Source organism: Oryza sativa, chromosome 4 (genome assembly GCF_034140825.1).
Source record: "Oryza sativa Japonica Group chromosome 4, ASM3414082v1".
NCBI classification, from domain to species: domain Eukaryota; kingdom Viridiplantae; phylum Streptophyta; class Magnoliopsida; order Poales; family Poaceae; genus Oryza; species Oryza sativa.
Genome location: NC_089038.1, coordinates 22,676,002 through 22,691,567, shown reverse-complemented (window position 1 = coordinate 22,691,567; position 15,566 = coordinate 22,676,002). Strand labels below are relative to the sequence as shown.

Sequence of the window (15,566 nt, the reverse complement as noted above, 5' to 3'; positions counted from 1 at the left end):
GGAAGTCTGGGTCTGTTTGGAATTTGGATCATTGTCAAGTCAACCATGACAAAAACTTGGCATGCCAAAATTTTGTCATTCATTTGGTTTAGATAAAAAAATTGGCATTGCCAAATTATTTGGCATCCCTTCCATTGCAATACTCCAAATCAAAGCCTAGGTGGTCTTGCCAAAAAAATAAATTGGCGAGAATTCAAACAAAAAATCCTGACAATCTTCCTGATTTGATTGCAGTAGTGTTTGTGTCTGTTAGATATGGCGGTGTATGCCAGTAATTTCTTGTTTATGAGCGTGCAGCGGGGCTTTCATAGTTTCACTTGTTGGGGGTATTTGATGTTGTGGCAATTGGCAACTATGTTGTCAAGTAGTGGAAGTGTGGAACTGTGGAAGTTGGTTCTCTTGCCAGGTGTTTTTGATGAAACCATGAAGCGGTCTGTGAGCTGGAAATGTGTTCTAGCTATAAAGTTTATATCTATGTTCCTAACCGTTTGCGATCTCTGCCATGTGTGTTATTGATAAACGCGACCATGAAAATTCTTAAGGATTTATCTCGATTAAGATGGGGAACTGAAGCTTCTTATTCCTCAGTTAAGATCTGCACAACGATGAAAGTGCGATACATCTTCACATTTTCTCTCCACACGCATTTTATGTACCGGAACATGTGCTCTGCAAACAAGTGACAACACACCACTCGCAACCATAGTTTCCACTCGACAAATTTCACAGCTCAGAGCTCCACCTTCTTGGCCTGCTGGTTCTGCCCCTCGCCGGCGCCGCCGATGCTCTTCTTGCCACCGTCGTCACCGCCGGCGGAGGCGATGCCGACGACGCGCGGGCCCTTGATCTGGTCGGGCGCCAGCTTCCGGAACCGGACGGTGAGCACGCCGTTGTCGAGGGAGGCGGCGATGGAGTCGAGGTCGGCGTTGTCGGGGAGGCGGAGCTGCCGCCAGAACCTGCCGTAGGACCGCTCCTCCCGGTGCCAGTGGTCGCCGCCGCCCTTCTGCTCCGTCGTCTCCTCCCGCCGCCGCTCGCCGCTGATCCGCAGCACCCGGTTGTCCTCCACCTCCACCCGCAGGTCCTCCTTCCTCATCCCCGGCACGTCCACCACGACCTCGTGCGCGTCGCCGGTCTCCCGCCAGTCCACCCGCGCCATCGACAGCATCGCCACGTCGTCGCGGTCGAACCCGAACGGCACGTGCTCCAGGATCCGGAACGGGTCGGCCGCCGCCAGGAGCCCCAACTCCGGCACCGCCTCGTCCCGCGCGCCGCCGCCGCCGAACCACGGGAGCAGCGCGCCGTCCGCCGCCGTGCTCGCCAGAACGACGGCGATGCAGGCCAGCATCGCCGCCGCCGCCGCAGTTCTCATCGACGCCATCACGGACGTTCTCTCGTCGGAATCTTAGCTAGCACTAGCAGCGTGTGTGTATGTGTAAGTGTGCGTTGCGTTCGTTCTCGTCGTGTTTTGCTCTGTGCGATTTTTGGTTGGGCGAGACGTGACGGCGAGGTTGGGAGAGGATTTATAGGGTGGCGGTGGCGCGGCGAGAATGTTCGGCCGGCGAGCGCGGCGAGACGGGAGGGTTCGGGCGGCTTCGCGGCGGGAGAGGTTTCCCGAAGGATCGAGGCCTAGCCGGGCCGGAGCTCGTGGGCCACCTTTTCCTAGCTCTGATGGGCCGTTTGCTGGGCTTCGTTGCTGAATAAATAGGCCTACCTAAGCATGCCCAATGTATTGTTAGACTTTCTGTTTGTATAGGTGATGGTTGGATTAGATTAGACGTAGGATTAGATTAGATGTCAATCGGTGAACAAACCCTATGATAGGCATGTAACTGTGTAAGTTCTCCATGCATTGAAGCTTTTCTCTCCTTTTTTTTCCCCTTCAAACCAAATTGTACAGACCGGAAGAAAAGAGAAGGATCAGGTGTTGATCCCCTCAATCGAAATCGCAAGAATAAACATTGACCAAAATGGGGAGGAATTATCTGCTTTTTCAAGTGCGTTCTACGTATAAGGAGAGGAGCATACAGAAAAGGAGAAGGGCAAAAAAAAAAAAAGCAACATAATGCATGGCTCTATCTTGAGTTAACAAATACGAAGACGCACAGTGGCCCATAATTAGGTTAATGATAATCCGATTAGTGTTGATTGTGTAGGTGACGTGTCTTGATCATATAACACATTCGATATTCCAGGTCATAACAAATGGGACAAATAGGAAATGCTAAAAAAGAATTTCAGCGCTTGATGTTCGGAATGGCCTCCTCCTCTTTAGGGAAAAGGAGGGATGATCTTTTTTTTCTTTTGTGGACGATTTGCATTTGTGTTTGTCCCATTCATTCCATTTTCGTTTTATTATTATTCGTGTGCGTGTGTTCCTCTCTCTATGCTTAACTGGGCAGTTTTATAAAACAAATAATGGCATATAGCATCATTAATCTGGTCTTGTATCTCTTTCAAAGTTTCCTTTCATCATTCAGATAATTCATGTACTGTTCCAAAATATGCAGTGCAGTGAAGGGCTGAATGCGCTATCATTAAGAAGCTGCTAATCTGCTTTGCATGGAACATAGTAGCATTTATGTAGCTAAACCTGCTTGTACGGAAGCTAAAAATCAGTCTGGAACTGTGATAATGATAACTTTATCAAGAGAGCGTATCCTATGTACACAGTCCCTCGTGTGTATACACCCGTGTACACCAACTAAAAATTATCACAAAAAATTCTAGGAAAATTCATACATGTACTTTCAATAGTAATACATCTACGTGCAAAGTCGCATCTTTAAATTCATTCTACATAGAGAATAACAAAAAAAATAAAATTCTGACAAAATTGCAACCTTAAAACTGTCAGTTTTTTTGTTTTTTTTTGTTACGGCTAAAATATAATGAATTTGAGGTTAAGATTTTAACCCTAGGTGTAATACAATTGAAAGTACGTGTATGAGTTTTTCTAGATTTTTTGGTGACATTTTTTAGTTGGTGTGCACGTGTGTACACGTGAGGGCCTGTGTGCATATGATATGTTGCCCTTTATCAAACTCTCATCAGCTTATTAATTAAGTACAAGAGAATTATGTGGTACAATGGGACAATAGTACAATTATGCAGCCGGATACATGTACTAATCAAAATAGAGGTTCAGAACCCTTCATTTTGGAGCCTAAGCATCAAGCACTAGTTTATTAGTGCAAGCAAAACATTAGCATATCATGGTCATACATGATAGAAAAATTAAAGGAACAAAGCAGCTCGAGTGAGTGTCAGATGCACTAGCTGCTACTGCACCTTCGTCCTAATCCGAACACTTAACCTGCTCAAAACCACAACTTAGTAAAGCTAAACCTCCATGAAACCTCTCATTAACTATGAATCATGTATTATTTGTCTAATCCAATTGGCACTCATTAGTGGAACAATCGGCCATGGCCATCCATTTCTCTCCACTAGGACAACATAATGTTGCTAGTTTAAGCCATCATGTTTAAAAGAGACACCAAATGGTACTAGATTAGTTTGGATTTCAGACTTTCAGTCGGTGCATGCAATGCCTTGATCAAAAGGTTTAGAGATCACCAGCTGAATTCAGCACTGTTCTTCTAATGTAAAGCTGCCTCGAGTTATGACAATGCATTACAGCACAGGCAATCTACTCATATATTAACACCCAGTAAGCACCAATCAGCTGTTCATTAGCTAAAGCTTAGTTTGAACCAACTCCTTGAAAGTGAAAGTTTCAGTCAGCTACAATTTTTTTTAGCCTCGTCAACTCAAAAGCTAATCCAAGTGAAAGGCCAGGCTAATTGGCTCATCTAGCAGACCCCCTTGTTGATCTTCTGTGCTCTGAACTCTGAAGATGACACGCACCTGCGCACTAGAAAGATACCTGACACATGACAAGCCTGAAATGGACTGTCCTGAGCCAAGCTTTGATCTGCTTTTGAGTTTTGACCAGTTTTTACTTGCAATTAGTATCTGGTTCATGAACCTGTTGGGTAAGTTTTGCTGGATTTTGGAGAGCTTTAAAATGGTTGGCCGAGCTCCATGATCTTGCTGCACTCAGCGTTAAGGCTAAAAGATTTAGGTAGCCAAACTATCAACCGTAGATTCCTCTGCACCCAAATTATAGTCATGGAAATATTGTCAGTATAAACCAAACGAACTTAATTAAGAGTATAACTTTTACCTTTCACCTACATCCAACTTGATGTACTGTAACAGTGCCGAATGCTTCTGGGAAGCATTGATGCAGTAACCATCCAGATCTGATGAGGCAGGATTCAGTCGATCCCCTTGAGGATCTTTGACCAGCACAAGTGAGTATAAGTGACCTGTCCTTGCAGCTATGATGCCTAGACTACAGCTTGATGTGTAGAACCAGTACCACTTGGCTGCAGTGCATAATTGCTTTGTAGCATGTGAGAATTCTGTTGCAAACTTGCAATGCTGCGGTAAGTTTTTCCAGCTCTGGGCCGGGAGGCGTGCAGCAGCTAACAATAACATAGATAGCTAACCAGTGACGATGCATGCCAAGGTCACTGAATTTCACAACCGAATTTGATGTCTTCTTACATTGCAAGTTGCCTACTTGCAAAGATGCAAACCCCCATTCAGCAAGCAAAAGGTGTCAATTTTAAACGGCCATCCATGTCACGTAGCCGTAGGCGGACGCCGAACTAGTCCAAAACTGCATGGAGGAGAAGAAAAGAAAAATGGCAGCTGCTGATTTGCTCCAGTGAACAGAAAAAAACGAAAAAAAGAAAGCCAGTGCACCATGCTGCAACCATCACCATGTCAATACGAGTAGTTTTGAAGCATTTAAAATGGGGAGGAGAGGAGATGAGGTGATGACAGCATTTGCAACTATTTGAACTGAACTCACCTCACCCCCAGTTGAGTTGAGCCTGAATGCTAGCTTGGTAGTGCCATTTGTGCAGTGCCCAATTGCTCTTCTGCAACAGAAAGCGGCAGGTCCAGTGCTTTGCTTTGCATTGAGAATCTGCAATGCATATATAGAGGAATTTGACACTTGCAAAGGAGAGAAGCAGGCAGAGAGACACAGTTAGGAGGAGGGAGGGAGGCGGGAGGCCATCATGGCTGAAGAGTATGAGCTGAACGAGATAGATGACACCCTGCATGGCTCTGTGGGGAGCAGGCTCTCGCTGTTTGCGAGGGAGCTCAAGTCAAGGAGAAGCAGCAGCTGGCATGGCGGCACCGCCCTGAGGCTGCCAAAGGATCTGTATGAAAGCCTTGTCATACACCCCAATGGCAGGTAAGACAAAGATTTTGATCTCTCATCCAGATTAGTTAAGCCTTAAGCTGAACATCAAACTGTCTTGTCTAGTATCATTGGAGCAAACTGAAGCTTAGCTACCATTGCATGCAAAAGCGATGATCTTTCACGTAGTCAAATTAGAGAACTCTCCTGCATTGAAAAGAGATGATTATAGTGACCTAGTGGTTACAGTGACCTGAGTAGTACCCTAAGGTCCTGAGTTCAAATCTCCTATGGAGCGAATTTCAGATTGGGTTGTTTGCGGAGCTAAGTTCCCTATTTCAATGGCCGTATATATCCGGTTGGATGTAGAGGCCAGGTAAAAAATATCCTTCTCTAAAAAAAATTGAAAAGAGATGATTCTGATTGAGACAGGATGCTGGAACTTAATAAATTTGGATGCAATGTTTGTTTCGTTGATCAGTTTGGTTTACTGGTGATTACTGCAGATGGTACAGGATCTGGGCGAACATGATGTTCCTGTGGTCCATCTACTCCACCTTCTTCACCCCGTTCGAGTTCAGCTTCTTCCGCGGACTCCCCGATCAGCTGCTCGACCTCGAGTGCGTCCAGCTCGTCTTCCTCGCCGACGTCGCCGTCCACTTCTTCCTCGCCTACCGCGACCCCCACACCTACAGGATGGTCCACGACAAGCGCCACATCGCCCTCCGGTGAGAGCAATCACACACCTGATCAAAGAACTGACCAAGAAGTAATCACTGACACCGACCGGGGTTTGTGTTCTTGTCAGCTACATCAAAGGCAGCTTTGCTCTCGACGTGCTCGGCTGCTTCCCCTGGGACGCCATCTACAAGGTAGGCACGCAGCATTGCCATCGCAAGAACAGAGATCTTTGAGAGAATGAGGCCGGTCTCTGAGCTTCCATGGCGTTGGGGCATTTGGTCGAACAGGTGACGGGCAGGGTGGAGGCGGTGAGGTGGCTGGTGTGGGTGAGGCTGTACAGGGGGAGGAAGGTGATGGCGTTCTTCAAGCGGGTGGAGAAGGACATCCGGGTGAGCTACCTCCTGACGAGGATCGTGAAGCTCATCACCGTGGAGCTCTACTGCACCCACACCGCCGCCTGCGGCTTCTACTACCTGGCCACCACGCTCCCGCCCGCGCGCGAGGGCGGGACGTGGATCGGCAGCCTCTCCCTCGGCGACGCCCGGTACATCAACTTCAGGGAGGTCGACCTGCTCACCCGCTACGTCACCTCCCTCTACCTCGCCATCGTCACCATGGCAACTGTCGGTACGTACCCTCCGTCCCAAAATAACTCAACCTAGAATGGGATGTGGCCTATCCTAAAACAACGAATCTGATCAAGCCTTTGTCCAGATTCATTGTTCTAGGATAGGTCACATCCCATCCTAGATTGAGTTGTTTTGGGACAGAGGGAGTACGTCAACTTCATTCCGAGTCTCGTTAGCTTGTCAGGCACGACTAAAATTTAATTGTTTTCTGATTAGTGTTTAGTTCACGCTAAAATTGAAAGTTTGATTGAAATTGGAATGATGTGATGAAAAAGTTAGAAGTTTACATGAGTAGGAAAGTTTGATGTGATAGAAAAAGTTGGAAGTTTGAAAAAAATTTGGATCTAAACACGGTGTAAGATTCATTTCTGCGAAAACTTTTTATATATAAGTTGTTTTAAAATATCACACATATTCATATGTCAAGTTTGTATTAATTAAAACTTAATTAATCATGTGCTAATAATTTTTTTACGTGCGCTAAGTAATCTTCATCTTCATCCGTTTCAAACGCCACCAAAGTGTCTTTTTTTTTCATCTTAGTATGTTTCATGTCAGCTTTTTAACTGCTACTAATAACATGAATATAACAGTTTGAGTTTTTGTTAGTTATTTCGTTTATTTTTTTTTAATGGCTTAGCTCAACAGATCAGACGGTGACATTCATGCTCTCGATCAGCCATAACCAAAAGTTTGAATTTTCAAACTTAATTTTAGTTTCTTTACTGTAGTTTCTTTTGCTACCTTTTTAACCGCTAATAGCATAAATGTTTTACCCTTGGTGGTTTTAATTCGTTCATTTTTTCTATGGCATATTTTTTTATGGTAAATTGGAACCATGCCATCGGTATCTCAATGACATGTAGGAACCACATGAGTCAATGACATGTGGGTCAGGATGGCATATCTCAAATTTTACAAAATTATAATGGCATGGTTCCAATATTCCCTATTTTTTATCAACCATAACTCAACTGATGAGAGTAAACATCCATATGCTCTCAGAGGCAGAACCAGGAGCAGGGCTGTAGCCTGGTTCTAATCATAGGTCTCTATGAAATAACACTCCAAATTTTAAAAAATTAGAAGAAAAAAGATAACCATATGAAACAACATTAATTGAGCCCTAGGCTTGAAAAAAATTCCAAATCAAAGGAATAGGAAAAATAAATGATTAGGATGTCACATACACTCCATTTCTTAGAAATTTTTTCGAGAGGTCTTACCTCATGCTAAGAATCCTATGGAATTAGCTTGTAAGACTACAATTCTTAGAAATTTGGTATGATCCATTCCTATGAAACGAATGATGCATATAGGAAAAAATCATAAGGATTCAATTCCTACAATAATCCTATGAAAATCCTCTAAACCGAATAAGACCTTAGCTCCGCCACTTAAAATGAGACAAGAATCCCAGCTCTCCATCACCTGCACATGAATCAAAACGGGATTTTCAACTCATGATCAGCAAGATCCCAGCTCTCCATATATCACCCTGCACATGAATCAGAATGAGAAATTTTTTTTATATTATTTTATTTTGAGGGGGTTCAGGCTATGGCGACATCCACGCGGTGAACACGAGGGAGATGGCGTTCACGGTGGTGTACATCTCGTTCAGCATCGTCCTGAGCGCGTACCTGATCGGCAACATGACGGCGCTGATCGTGAAGGGGTCCAGGACGGAGCGGTTCAGGGACAGGATGACCGACCTCATCAGGTACATGAACAGGAACAGGCTGGGCAGCGCCATCAGGTCCCAGGTGAAGGATCACCTGATGCTGCAGTACGAGAGCAGCTACACCCGGGACCGCGTAATCGTCGACGACATCCCGGTCGCCGTTCGATCCAAGGTGGGTTTCCGACAGCTGTTTACTCCCTCTGTCCCAAAATAAATCAACCTTGTATAAAATGTGATGTCTCAGAATAAATCAACTTTGTACAGGAAATGACATCACATCCCGTATGAGGTTGATTTATTCGTGCTGAATTTGCTGTTTGTGAATTTTTGTTCTTTTTGCAGATGTCACAGACACTGTACCTGGATATGGTTTCGAGAGTTGGGCTGTTCAGAGGTTGCTCGGATGACTTCCTAAGCCAGATTGTAAGGAGAAATTTGTGGAATTATGTCTCTGCATTTGTCGCTAGTCCAAGTAGAGAATTCATTTAACTCCAATGTTGATCATTTTCAGGTGCTGAAATTGCATGAAGAGTTCTTCCTCCCAGGAGAAGTTATCTTGGAGCAAGGCACCGTGGTTGATCAAATTTACATCGTGGCACATGGATGCCTGGTACTGTTTTTCACTGAAACGAGAGACTTTTGATCTGTTTATAAAATATAAAACTTCATATATCAAGAGACTACACTACTGCGCTGTTTGAGCATGAATAAGCTGTCACTTACCCTGTTCTTTTTCTTACTGTCACAGGAAGAGGTGGCCAATGGGGAAGATGGGTCTGAAGAGATCATCTCAGAACTGCGGCCTTACGGCATAGTTGGCGATGTCGCGGTGATCTGCAACATTCCACAGCCATACACAGTTAGAGTCTGTGAGCTTTGCAGCCTTCTGAGAATTGACAAGCAATCCTTGACTAGCATCTTACAAATTTACTTCAAGGATAATAGTCAGATATTGAGCAACCTTCTAAAGGTACATCATTTTCATTTTTAGATAAATGCTGAAAATACATTTGTATATTGCCATATTAACGAAACTTTGACAGACGATATAACACACATTTTATTCTGCAGGGGAAAGAAACGGAGTCGAAGCGGAAGCAATTGGAATCAGATATCACATATCTGCTAGCAAAGCAAGAATCAGAACTAGTCCTTGGAGTAAACAATGCTGCATATCATGGGGATATATTTCGTTTGAAAAGCTTAATCAGTGCAGGAGCAGATCCGAGTAAATCAGATTACGATGGCAGGACTGCATTGGTATGTGAATGCTTTTACAAAAACCATTGGTCAAATTGCATTCAAATGCAATATGAAGCATTTTCTACTGAATAAAAAAAAATAAAGATAGTATCATAGTACCAAAAATTAAAATTGTTTGGCAATAAGTAGCTGAAGAAAAAAAAACTCTGATTAACTCTACGTATCTAACTACAACTTCTTCCCTTACCTTTGTCTTCACGTCACAGCATATTGCTGCACTGAGAGGATACGAAAATATTGTCAGGTTCCTTATTCAACGAGGAGCGAATGTCAACAGCATAGGTATGAATATGATAGCAAACACTTCAAATGACAAAAGAACAAAACAAAAGCACTTTCATCTATATCTCTGACAATGAATCAACAACACTTCCCATTTGAAAATGCAGACAGGTTTGGAAACTCACCACTGCTGCAGGCAGTAAAATCAGGCCATGACAGGATCACGTCGCTCCTCGTGGAGCACGGCGCGATCCTGAACCTGGAGGACGCTGGAGGTTACCTCTGCAGAGTAGTCAGGGGTGGCAGGATCGATCTGCTGAAGAAGCTGCTCAGATTCGGGATCAGCCCAAACTGCAGGAACTACGATCAGAGGACGCCGCTCCACATCGCTGCTGCCGAGGGCCTGCACCTTGTTGCCAGCACGCTGATAGAATCTGGAGCAGACATACAGGCCAAAGATAGGTAAGAACATTATTCACAAATATTCAGATGTTATTCGCTACTATAGAAGAAGAATGAAATGGCATTGATACTGCTTTTCTTGATGCAACAAAATGATGATGCAGGTGGGGAAACACGCCGCTTGACGAAGGGAGACGGTGCAGCAGCAAACCACTGGTCAGGATACTGGAGCAGGCTAGAACTGTTGCGACTAATTGATGAAAAACAATGTGTATTCATGGGGAAACTAATTGCAATGAAATATTCTTTCTGAGGCAGTGAGAAAGCTTGTCACAGGATTTCCTGAAAATGTTTTCATCTTCAAACATGTAGCTGCAGCATGGTTGTTTAGTCTGCTTGAAAATATAAGCTGATTATTCTCGGTGAGATTGCAGTGGTTGCCATTAAGAAGGCATTGCAATGCTTTAGCAAAACGCAACATATATTCTCCACTGAACACATGCTTCCCACCAACAATCTAATAACAACAGAAGGCAAGAACCGGAGGCATTACCATACAGGCATAGACTAAAAAATCACATCATTAATCAGAGAGTTTAGACACTTAACCAATCCATCCAACCAAGGAGGCAGAAGATGGCCTATTGATACTACTATTACTGTGGCACTACCAACTATGTCCAGTATGATACAAGAAGTAACGTAGCTACTACTAATACAGCGGGGCAACCAGGGCTGCCGCAACGACGGTCACCCAGTAGGAATTGAGGTTCCCCAAGTTCACGGGTAAACTACTATCTATTTTTTGCCACTACTATCAGGATCACATTAGAAAGAAAAAATGGACGCTCATTCTCTGGTCCTCTTGTTGCTGCAGCCAGGACACTTGTAATGCTTGATGTGCTCCGCCTTGGCAGGGGTGATTCGGACACATTTGCCATGGAACCAGGTCTCACAAATGTCACAGCAAATCCAGAACTCGCCGTTTGCGTAGGCCTCACCACAGGCGCCACAAATGGTTTCAGCTTGATCTTCATCACCTCCATTTCCTCTGCCGCCGTTCTCTTCCTCATACTTTGCCTGGACCTGCTTCTGTGGCTTGCTGTCAGAATTGGGCCGCTTTGGTGGCTGAAATAGAAAGGACAATGAATAATCAGAAAGCATGTTTTAGCGTGCGGGCAAGAAGCCATGAAATGTTAGACATATGTTACCTTAGAGCCTGACTTGTTTTTGCTACTGCCGTTGGCGGTTTTTGATTGTGTATTCACACCTCCTGACACAACTTCAAAGACAGTGGGGAGACTACTGGTCATCATGAAGAGCCGTTCCCTGCATCCATATTCAAATGCCTCTTAACAACATCATCAAGTTCCTTAACACAGCTGACATATTTTAGAGAACTAAAAGAACCTTGGATTCTCCTATCTATGTTGCTGTGTAAAAAAGGACAAACCATAAAGCAAGTTTTGTTTAGAAGGTGTGGACAGAAGGTCGTACTGGCTGTTCATATAAATGCATGAAACAGTGAGTCTATTGTGAAAAATATGGGTTTTGTGAGAATTAAGATAGCTAACAGAGCAAATCATTAATAAATGATCAATTATCAGATTTAAATCATGGCAGGTGTCAGTAAAACAACCTAGACTCACAAGTCTACCATGACACTGGAATCAGCATATAAGTACACGCATCCTTGCACATAGTATAGAGCAACGTGGGAATTCTTTAGTAAAGTGATAGAACAGATAGAATTAAAATGACCAGTTTGAGAAAAGGTGATGCAAATCAACAGGGAAAAAAATGAATTAGAAGCAAACCTGGCCTTTTTATCAAATCCAAAACGAGCCCCAAAGTAAAATGCCACAGACAGTAACCATGAATCACTATGGACAGCTATCAGGGACAGCCAATCTTTTTCCTGCATTCCATCACGAGCGAAGTTTATCCCGAGGGCTGGCTCTGGTAGTTCAGGAGGAACTTCATCAGCTGGTAGAGTCACTGCCCAGGTTCCATTAGGCAGTCCATAGAGGCACAAGTTCTCCTTCTCTGGCAAAATAAAGGAACATGTTTATATCAGCACTATCAGGGGTGGAACCATCCCTGCCGCCCCGCCCTGTTTTGTCGCATAATAAAAGTATGGTGAAAATTGATTGAGGCCCATGGGCTTTTAGTCCCAGTCCCAATCCAAGCCTGGGCCCTGGGTCCACACCCAAGCCCTATGGTTACTATAGAAAAGGACAATCTGGCTTACTCAGCAAGATCAAGGACTTGCTCTAACACATACAATGCACAAAGTAGGATTTGAAGGTTCCTTTCTTTTTCCAACTAAGCATTAATTAAATAGAACCAACAAGCACTAAAAAGTGGATGCTGACAAGGAGCACAACATTACTATATGCACTTTGCCACAAATCCCAGGGCAGCAATTCAAGGCAAACAGGATCCTGTGCAGCTCCTAATCCCCAACTATTGACTAATGCTCCAGACCTCAATCTCTTTCACCACACCTTGTCACCAGCCACTACATTTTCTATAGATCGCAGCGAGGTCAAACATAAACATAAGCACAAGTCCAATTTGCTTCCTGCACTTCTGTTGCATCCTATAAGTCACCTAACATGCATCTCTTCCAGCTTTTCAATCTCATGACGTGAATTGATCTAATAGGTAGATTTTTTTTTTAATTCCGGACAAGGCATAAGGAGCTTTACATCAACAATTTACTAATGTCGCCTCTAATCTGATCAACCAATACTGTAAAAATATTGGATGGCTAGCAACTACATGGAATCACCGCGAGAGCAATCAAATACCGTCTCGCTGTACTAAACAGATAAAAATCAACATTAGAAGCAACGGAGGAGACTCACCAGGGTCGCACTGCTTGTAGAACTTCTCCACCTCTGTGCAACAACGAAACCACAAAAAAAAAAACAAAAACAAATCATCAGTCATCAGCGACGAACCCCACACCAAACGAATCCAGAGACACATTAGATAGATTGATCGATAGCGAGAGAGAGAAACGGAGATGTACCGATGGTGAGGGCCTTGACGATGCCGGAGCGGCGGCCGCAGAAGTCCTGGAAGACGTCCTCGGGGGAGCGCGCGTCGTGGACGATTGTGACCGAGCCGTAGCCGCCGTCCATCCTCGCCTTCCTTCACCGGCAGCGAAGGGTTCGCGGGAACTCGGCAGGGAGGAGCGGGAGCCGGAAGCAGCAGGCCTCCGCGCCGCGGCTAGGGTTTCGTCGACCCGGAGGAGGAGGTCGTCGTCGTCGTCGGCGGCGGCGGCGGAAGGAGAGTGGCGCCGCGGAGAGGAGGAGAGAGATTAGAAGCGGAGGTTGGAGAAGGAAAAAAAGGCGGAGGGGCTCTCGCGTAAATTTCACGGAGTTTTTTTTTTTCTGAGTATTTGAAGGTTGGGTTAGGTGTGGGGCCCGGTGGGCATGGAGATATAGTGTGGGTCCCGTTTGTCAGGGGGATCTGGAAGTGGAAGCGACGACCCAGTAGTTGGAACGGGCCCTAGGTTTCACTCGCCCTGTGGGCTCGTCGTTTACTTGGGCCGTATCCGAATAGTCGTCGCTAAATTCGGCCTGTTTGAAATTTTGGCCTAATAACTTGACAATTACTCCGGGTTAAACGGGAGAATCAGCTTTTCACCTCGATTTTAAAAATCAGAAGATATAGAATCCAGAAAATATACTAAATCTAGAGATCGAGAAACTCGACTTTTATAGATTCCTACCATCACTTCCCTTCTTCTCACACTAAAAAGAAGAGTCGTTCTCCTCTTCATCCTAAGCTTCTTTTCCTTCACCTGAGCGTCTGAGAAAACCGATCATGTCCCATCCTCCTAGAAAAGAATAGTTTCTTTATAGCTGTCGGTGACATGGGGCTGGGGGTATCGTGACTAGAGGCTTAGGTAGCCGCGGTCACCCACGTGGCCTGACCCTCTCGGGGGGGTCGGGCCCGAGGATGACGTGGCCACCCCTCCCTCTGTCTCCCCGAGGGGTTGGACCGCTCCCGTTTCGGCCCCGAGGGCTGGGGCGCCCCCGTTTCGGCCCCGAGGGCTGGGGCGCCCCGACCCCCTGTGGTTTTGGCGCCACGTGTGTGGGTTAGGTGAGCACAGCGGGGCTCACCTAACCGCATTTATAGCAGGTTGGACGAGCGCGCCACGCCGCATTTAATACGGCGCAGCGCACGCTTATCCGGTCCGTGACCAGTCGCGGTGTGTGACCGGTCACAGACCGGTCAGATCGCGGGTTAGGTGGCAACAGGCGGCCTGTCACACGCCTCGCCCCGTCCCGTCGGAATGATGAGAGCTTCCTGGCTCTCGTCCCTAGCCGGAGCCGGCGTGCTAACTCCTGGAGTTGGTATGTCAGTCCCGGTCAGATCCATTCCAGGCTTCAGCGCAAGTATGGCAAGGAAGTCGCTGGCCATTAAATGAAGGTTGAAATGGGCGTCCACCGGGAAAGCAGGCGAGCGGGGCAGGAGGCGTGTGCTCTGCTTGTCAGAGGTCACTTCCGGCTGTAGACTAGCCCTCATTGTAAAAAGCATGTTTCCCTTCTTAGGCAGCTAGAGGCCCATGTGGTGACCCCTGACAGATAAAAAGGAGGCCCAGGCCTAAAAGGAGGAAAAGAAAGAAGGAGAAAGGAGGGTTGGGACTCTGGGGAAGGGGTTCTAGAGCCTGAACTCTCCCTCTCGCTCGGGGGCTCTCTGTATTCCTTCACGCACAGATCCACCAGAACACAGGAGTAGGGTGTTACGCTTCTCAGCGGCCCGAACCTGTCTACGTCGCCCGTGTCTTGTGCACTTTCTCTCTCGCTGACGTTCTTCAGATCGAGGGCGAAGAACCTCACTTAGCGCCCCCGGCCGAACCGGCAAAGGGGGGCCTGCGCGGTCTCCCGGTGAGGAGCCCCACGCTCCGTCAATAGCTTCTTTGGGAATATATGTAAAATTATAATGACATAGTTCTGAATACGTGAATACTAATGGCATATTTCAAAACCAGTATATTTTTAATGACATGGATCTAATTAACCCTTCTTTGTAAAACCATCCAATCAAATAAAAGGAGAAAAATAGGAAAACAAAACCATGGTTAATTTATCTCATGGCATATGGCATGGTTAATTGATACTCCCTCTTTCAGGCTATAAGACGTTTTGACTTTGGTCAAAGTCAAACTGTTTTAAATTTAACCAAGTTTGTAGAAAAAAGTAATAACATTTTCAACACAAAACAAATTTATTATGAAAATATATTTAATTAGTGATTTGATGAAACAAATTTAGTATTATAAATATAATATATTTATCTATAAACTTAGTTAAACTTAAAACAGTTTGACTCTGACTAAAGTTAAAACATCTTATAACCTGAAACGGATGAAGTAATAGTTAGTTGGAAAATCCTCAAAGAAGAAAAGAAAAACAAAAGGAAAAAGGGAATGCAACCACGCATCCGACAT

At 45.2% G+C, this 15,566-nt stretch overlaps 3 protein-coding genes across 3 annotated transcripts; 1 reads left to right on the top strand and 2 right to left on the bottom strand.

Moving 5' to 3' along the window:
- Positions 1 to 544: 544 nt before the first annotated feature.
- LOC4335956 (23.2 kDa heat shock protein-like) lies at positions 545 to 1,487 on the bottom strand. Its single transcript, NM_001419362.1, has one exon. It carries the CDS (start codon positions 1,376 to 1,378, stop codon positions 731 to 733), a length of 648 nt encoding a protein of 215 aa, NP_001406291.1. The 5' UTR covers positions 1,379 to 1,487; the 3' UTR covers positions 545 to 730.
- A 3,559-nt stretch (positions 1,488 to 5,046) lies between these two features.
- LOC4335955 (potassium channel KOR2-like) lies at positions 5,047 to 10,522 on the top strand. Its single transcript, NM_001419361.1, has 12 exons — positions 5,047 to 5,272; positions 5,725 to 5,946; positions 6,027 to 6,090; positions 6,187 to 6,526; positions 8,086 to 8,384; positions 8,555 to 8,635; positions 8,724 to 8,822; positions 8,961 to 9,182; positions 9,284 to 9,472; positions 9,682 to 9,757; positions 9,865 to 10,159; positions 10,264 to 10,522. The coding sequence occupies exons 1-12, from the start codon at positions 5,094 to 5,096 to the stop codon at positions 10,355 to 10,357; spliced, it is 2,160 nt and encodes a 719-aa protein (NP_001406290.1). The 5' UTR covers positions 5,047 to 5,093; the 3' UTR covers positions 10,358 to 10,522.
- Positions 10,523 to 10,655: 133 nt separating this feature from the next.
- On the bottom strand, positions 10,656 to 13,472 carry LOC4335954 (PHD finger protein ALFIN-LIKE 4-like). Its single transcript, NM_001419358.1, has 5 exons — positions 13,137 to 13,472; positions 12,970 to 13,002; positions 11,917 to 12,145; positions 11,311 to 11,428; positions 10,656 to 11,227 (listed from the first exon to the last, which is right to left on the bottom strand). The coding sequence occupies exons 1-5, from the start codon at positions 13,246 to 13,248 to the stop codon at positions 10,949 to 10,951; spliced, it is 771 nt and encodes a 256-aa protein (NP_001406287.1). The 5' UTR covers positions 13,249 to 13,472; the 3' UTR covers positions 10,656 to 10,948.
- Between the last annotated feature and the right edge of the window lie 2,094 nt (positions 13,473 to 15,566).

Excerpts from the sequence above, each read along its gene's own strand:
- LOC4335955 (NM_001419361.1), top strand. The coding sequence starts at position 5,094 with ATGGCTGAAGAGTATGAGCTGAACGAGATAGATGACACCCTGCATGGC. Across the intron at positions 9,758-9,864 it reads AGCGAATGTCAACAGCATAG|ACAGGTTTGGAAACTCACCA; the intron begins GTATGAATATGA and ends TTGAAAATGCAG. Across the intron at positions 10,160-10,263 it reads GACATACAGGCCAAAGATAG|GTGGGGAAACACGCCGCTTG; the intron begins GTAAGAACATTA and ends ATGATGATGCAG.
- LOC4335954 (NM_001419358.1), bottom strand. The coding sequence starts at position 13,248 with ATGGACGGCGGCTACGGCTCGGTCACAATCGTCCACGACGCGCGCTCC. Across the intron at positions 12,146-12,969 it reads CTACAAGCAGTGCGACCCTG|AGAAGGAGAACTTGTGCCTC; the intron begins GTGAGTCTCCTC and ends TTATTTTGCCAG. Across the intron at positions 11,228-11,310 it reads AAAACAAGTCAGGCTCTAAG|CCACCAAAGCGGCCCAATTC; the intron begins GTAACATATGTC and ends TTTCTATTTCAG.
- LOC4335956 (NM_001419362.1), bottom strand. The coding sequence starts at position 1,378 with ATGGCGTCGATGAGAACTGCGGCGGCGGCGGCGATGCTGGCCTGCATC.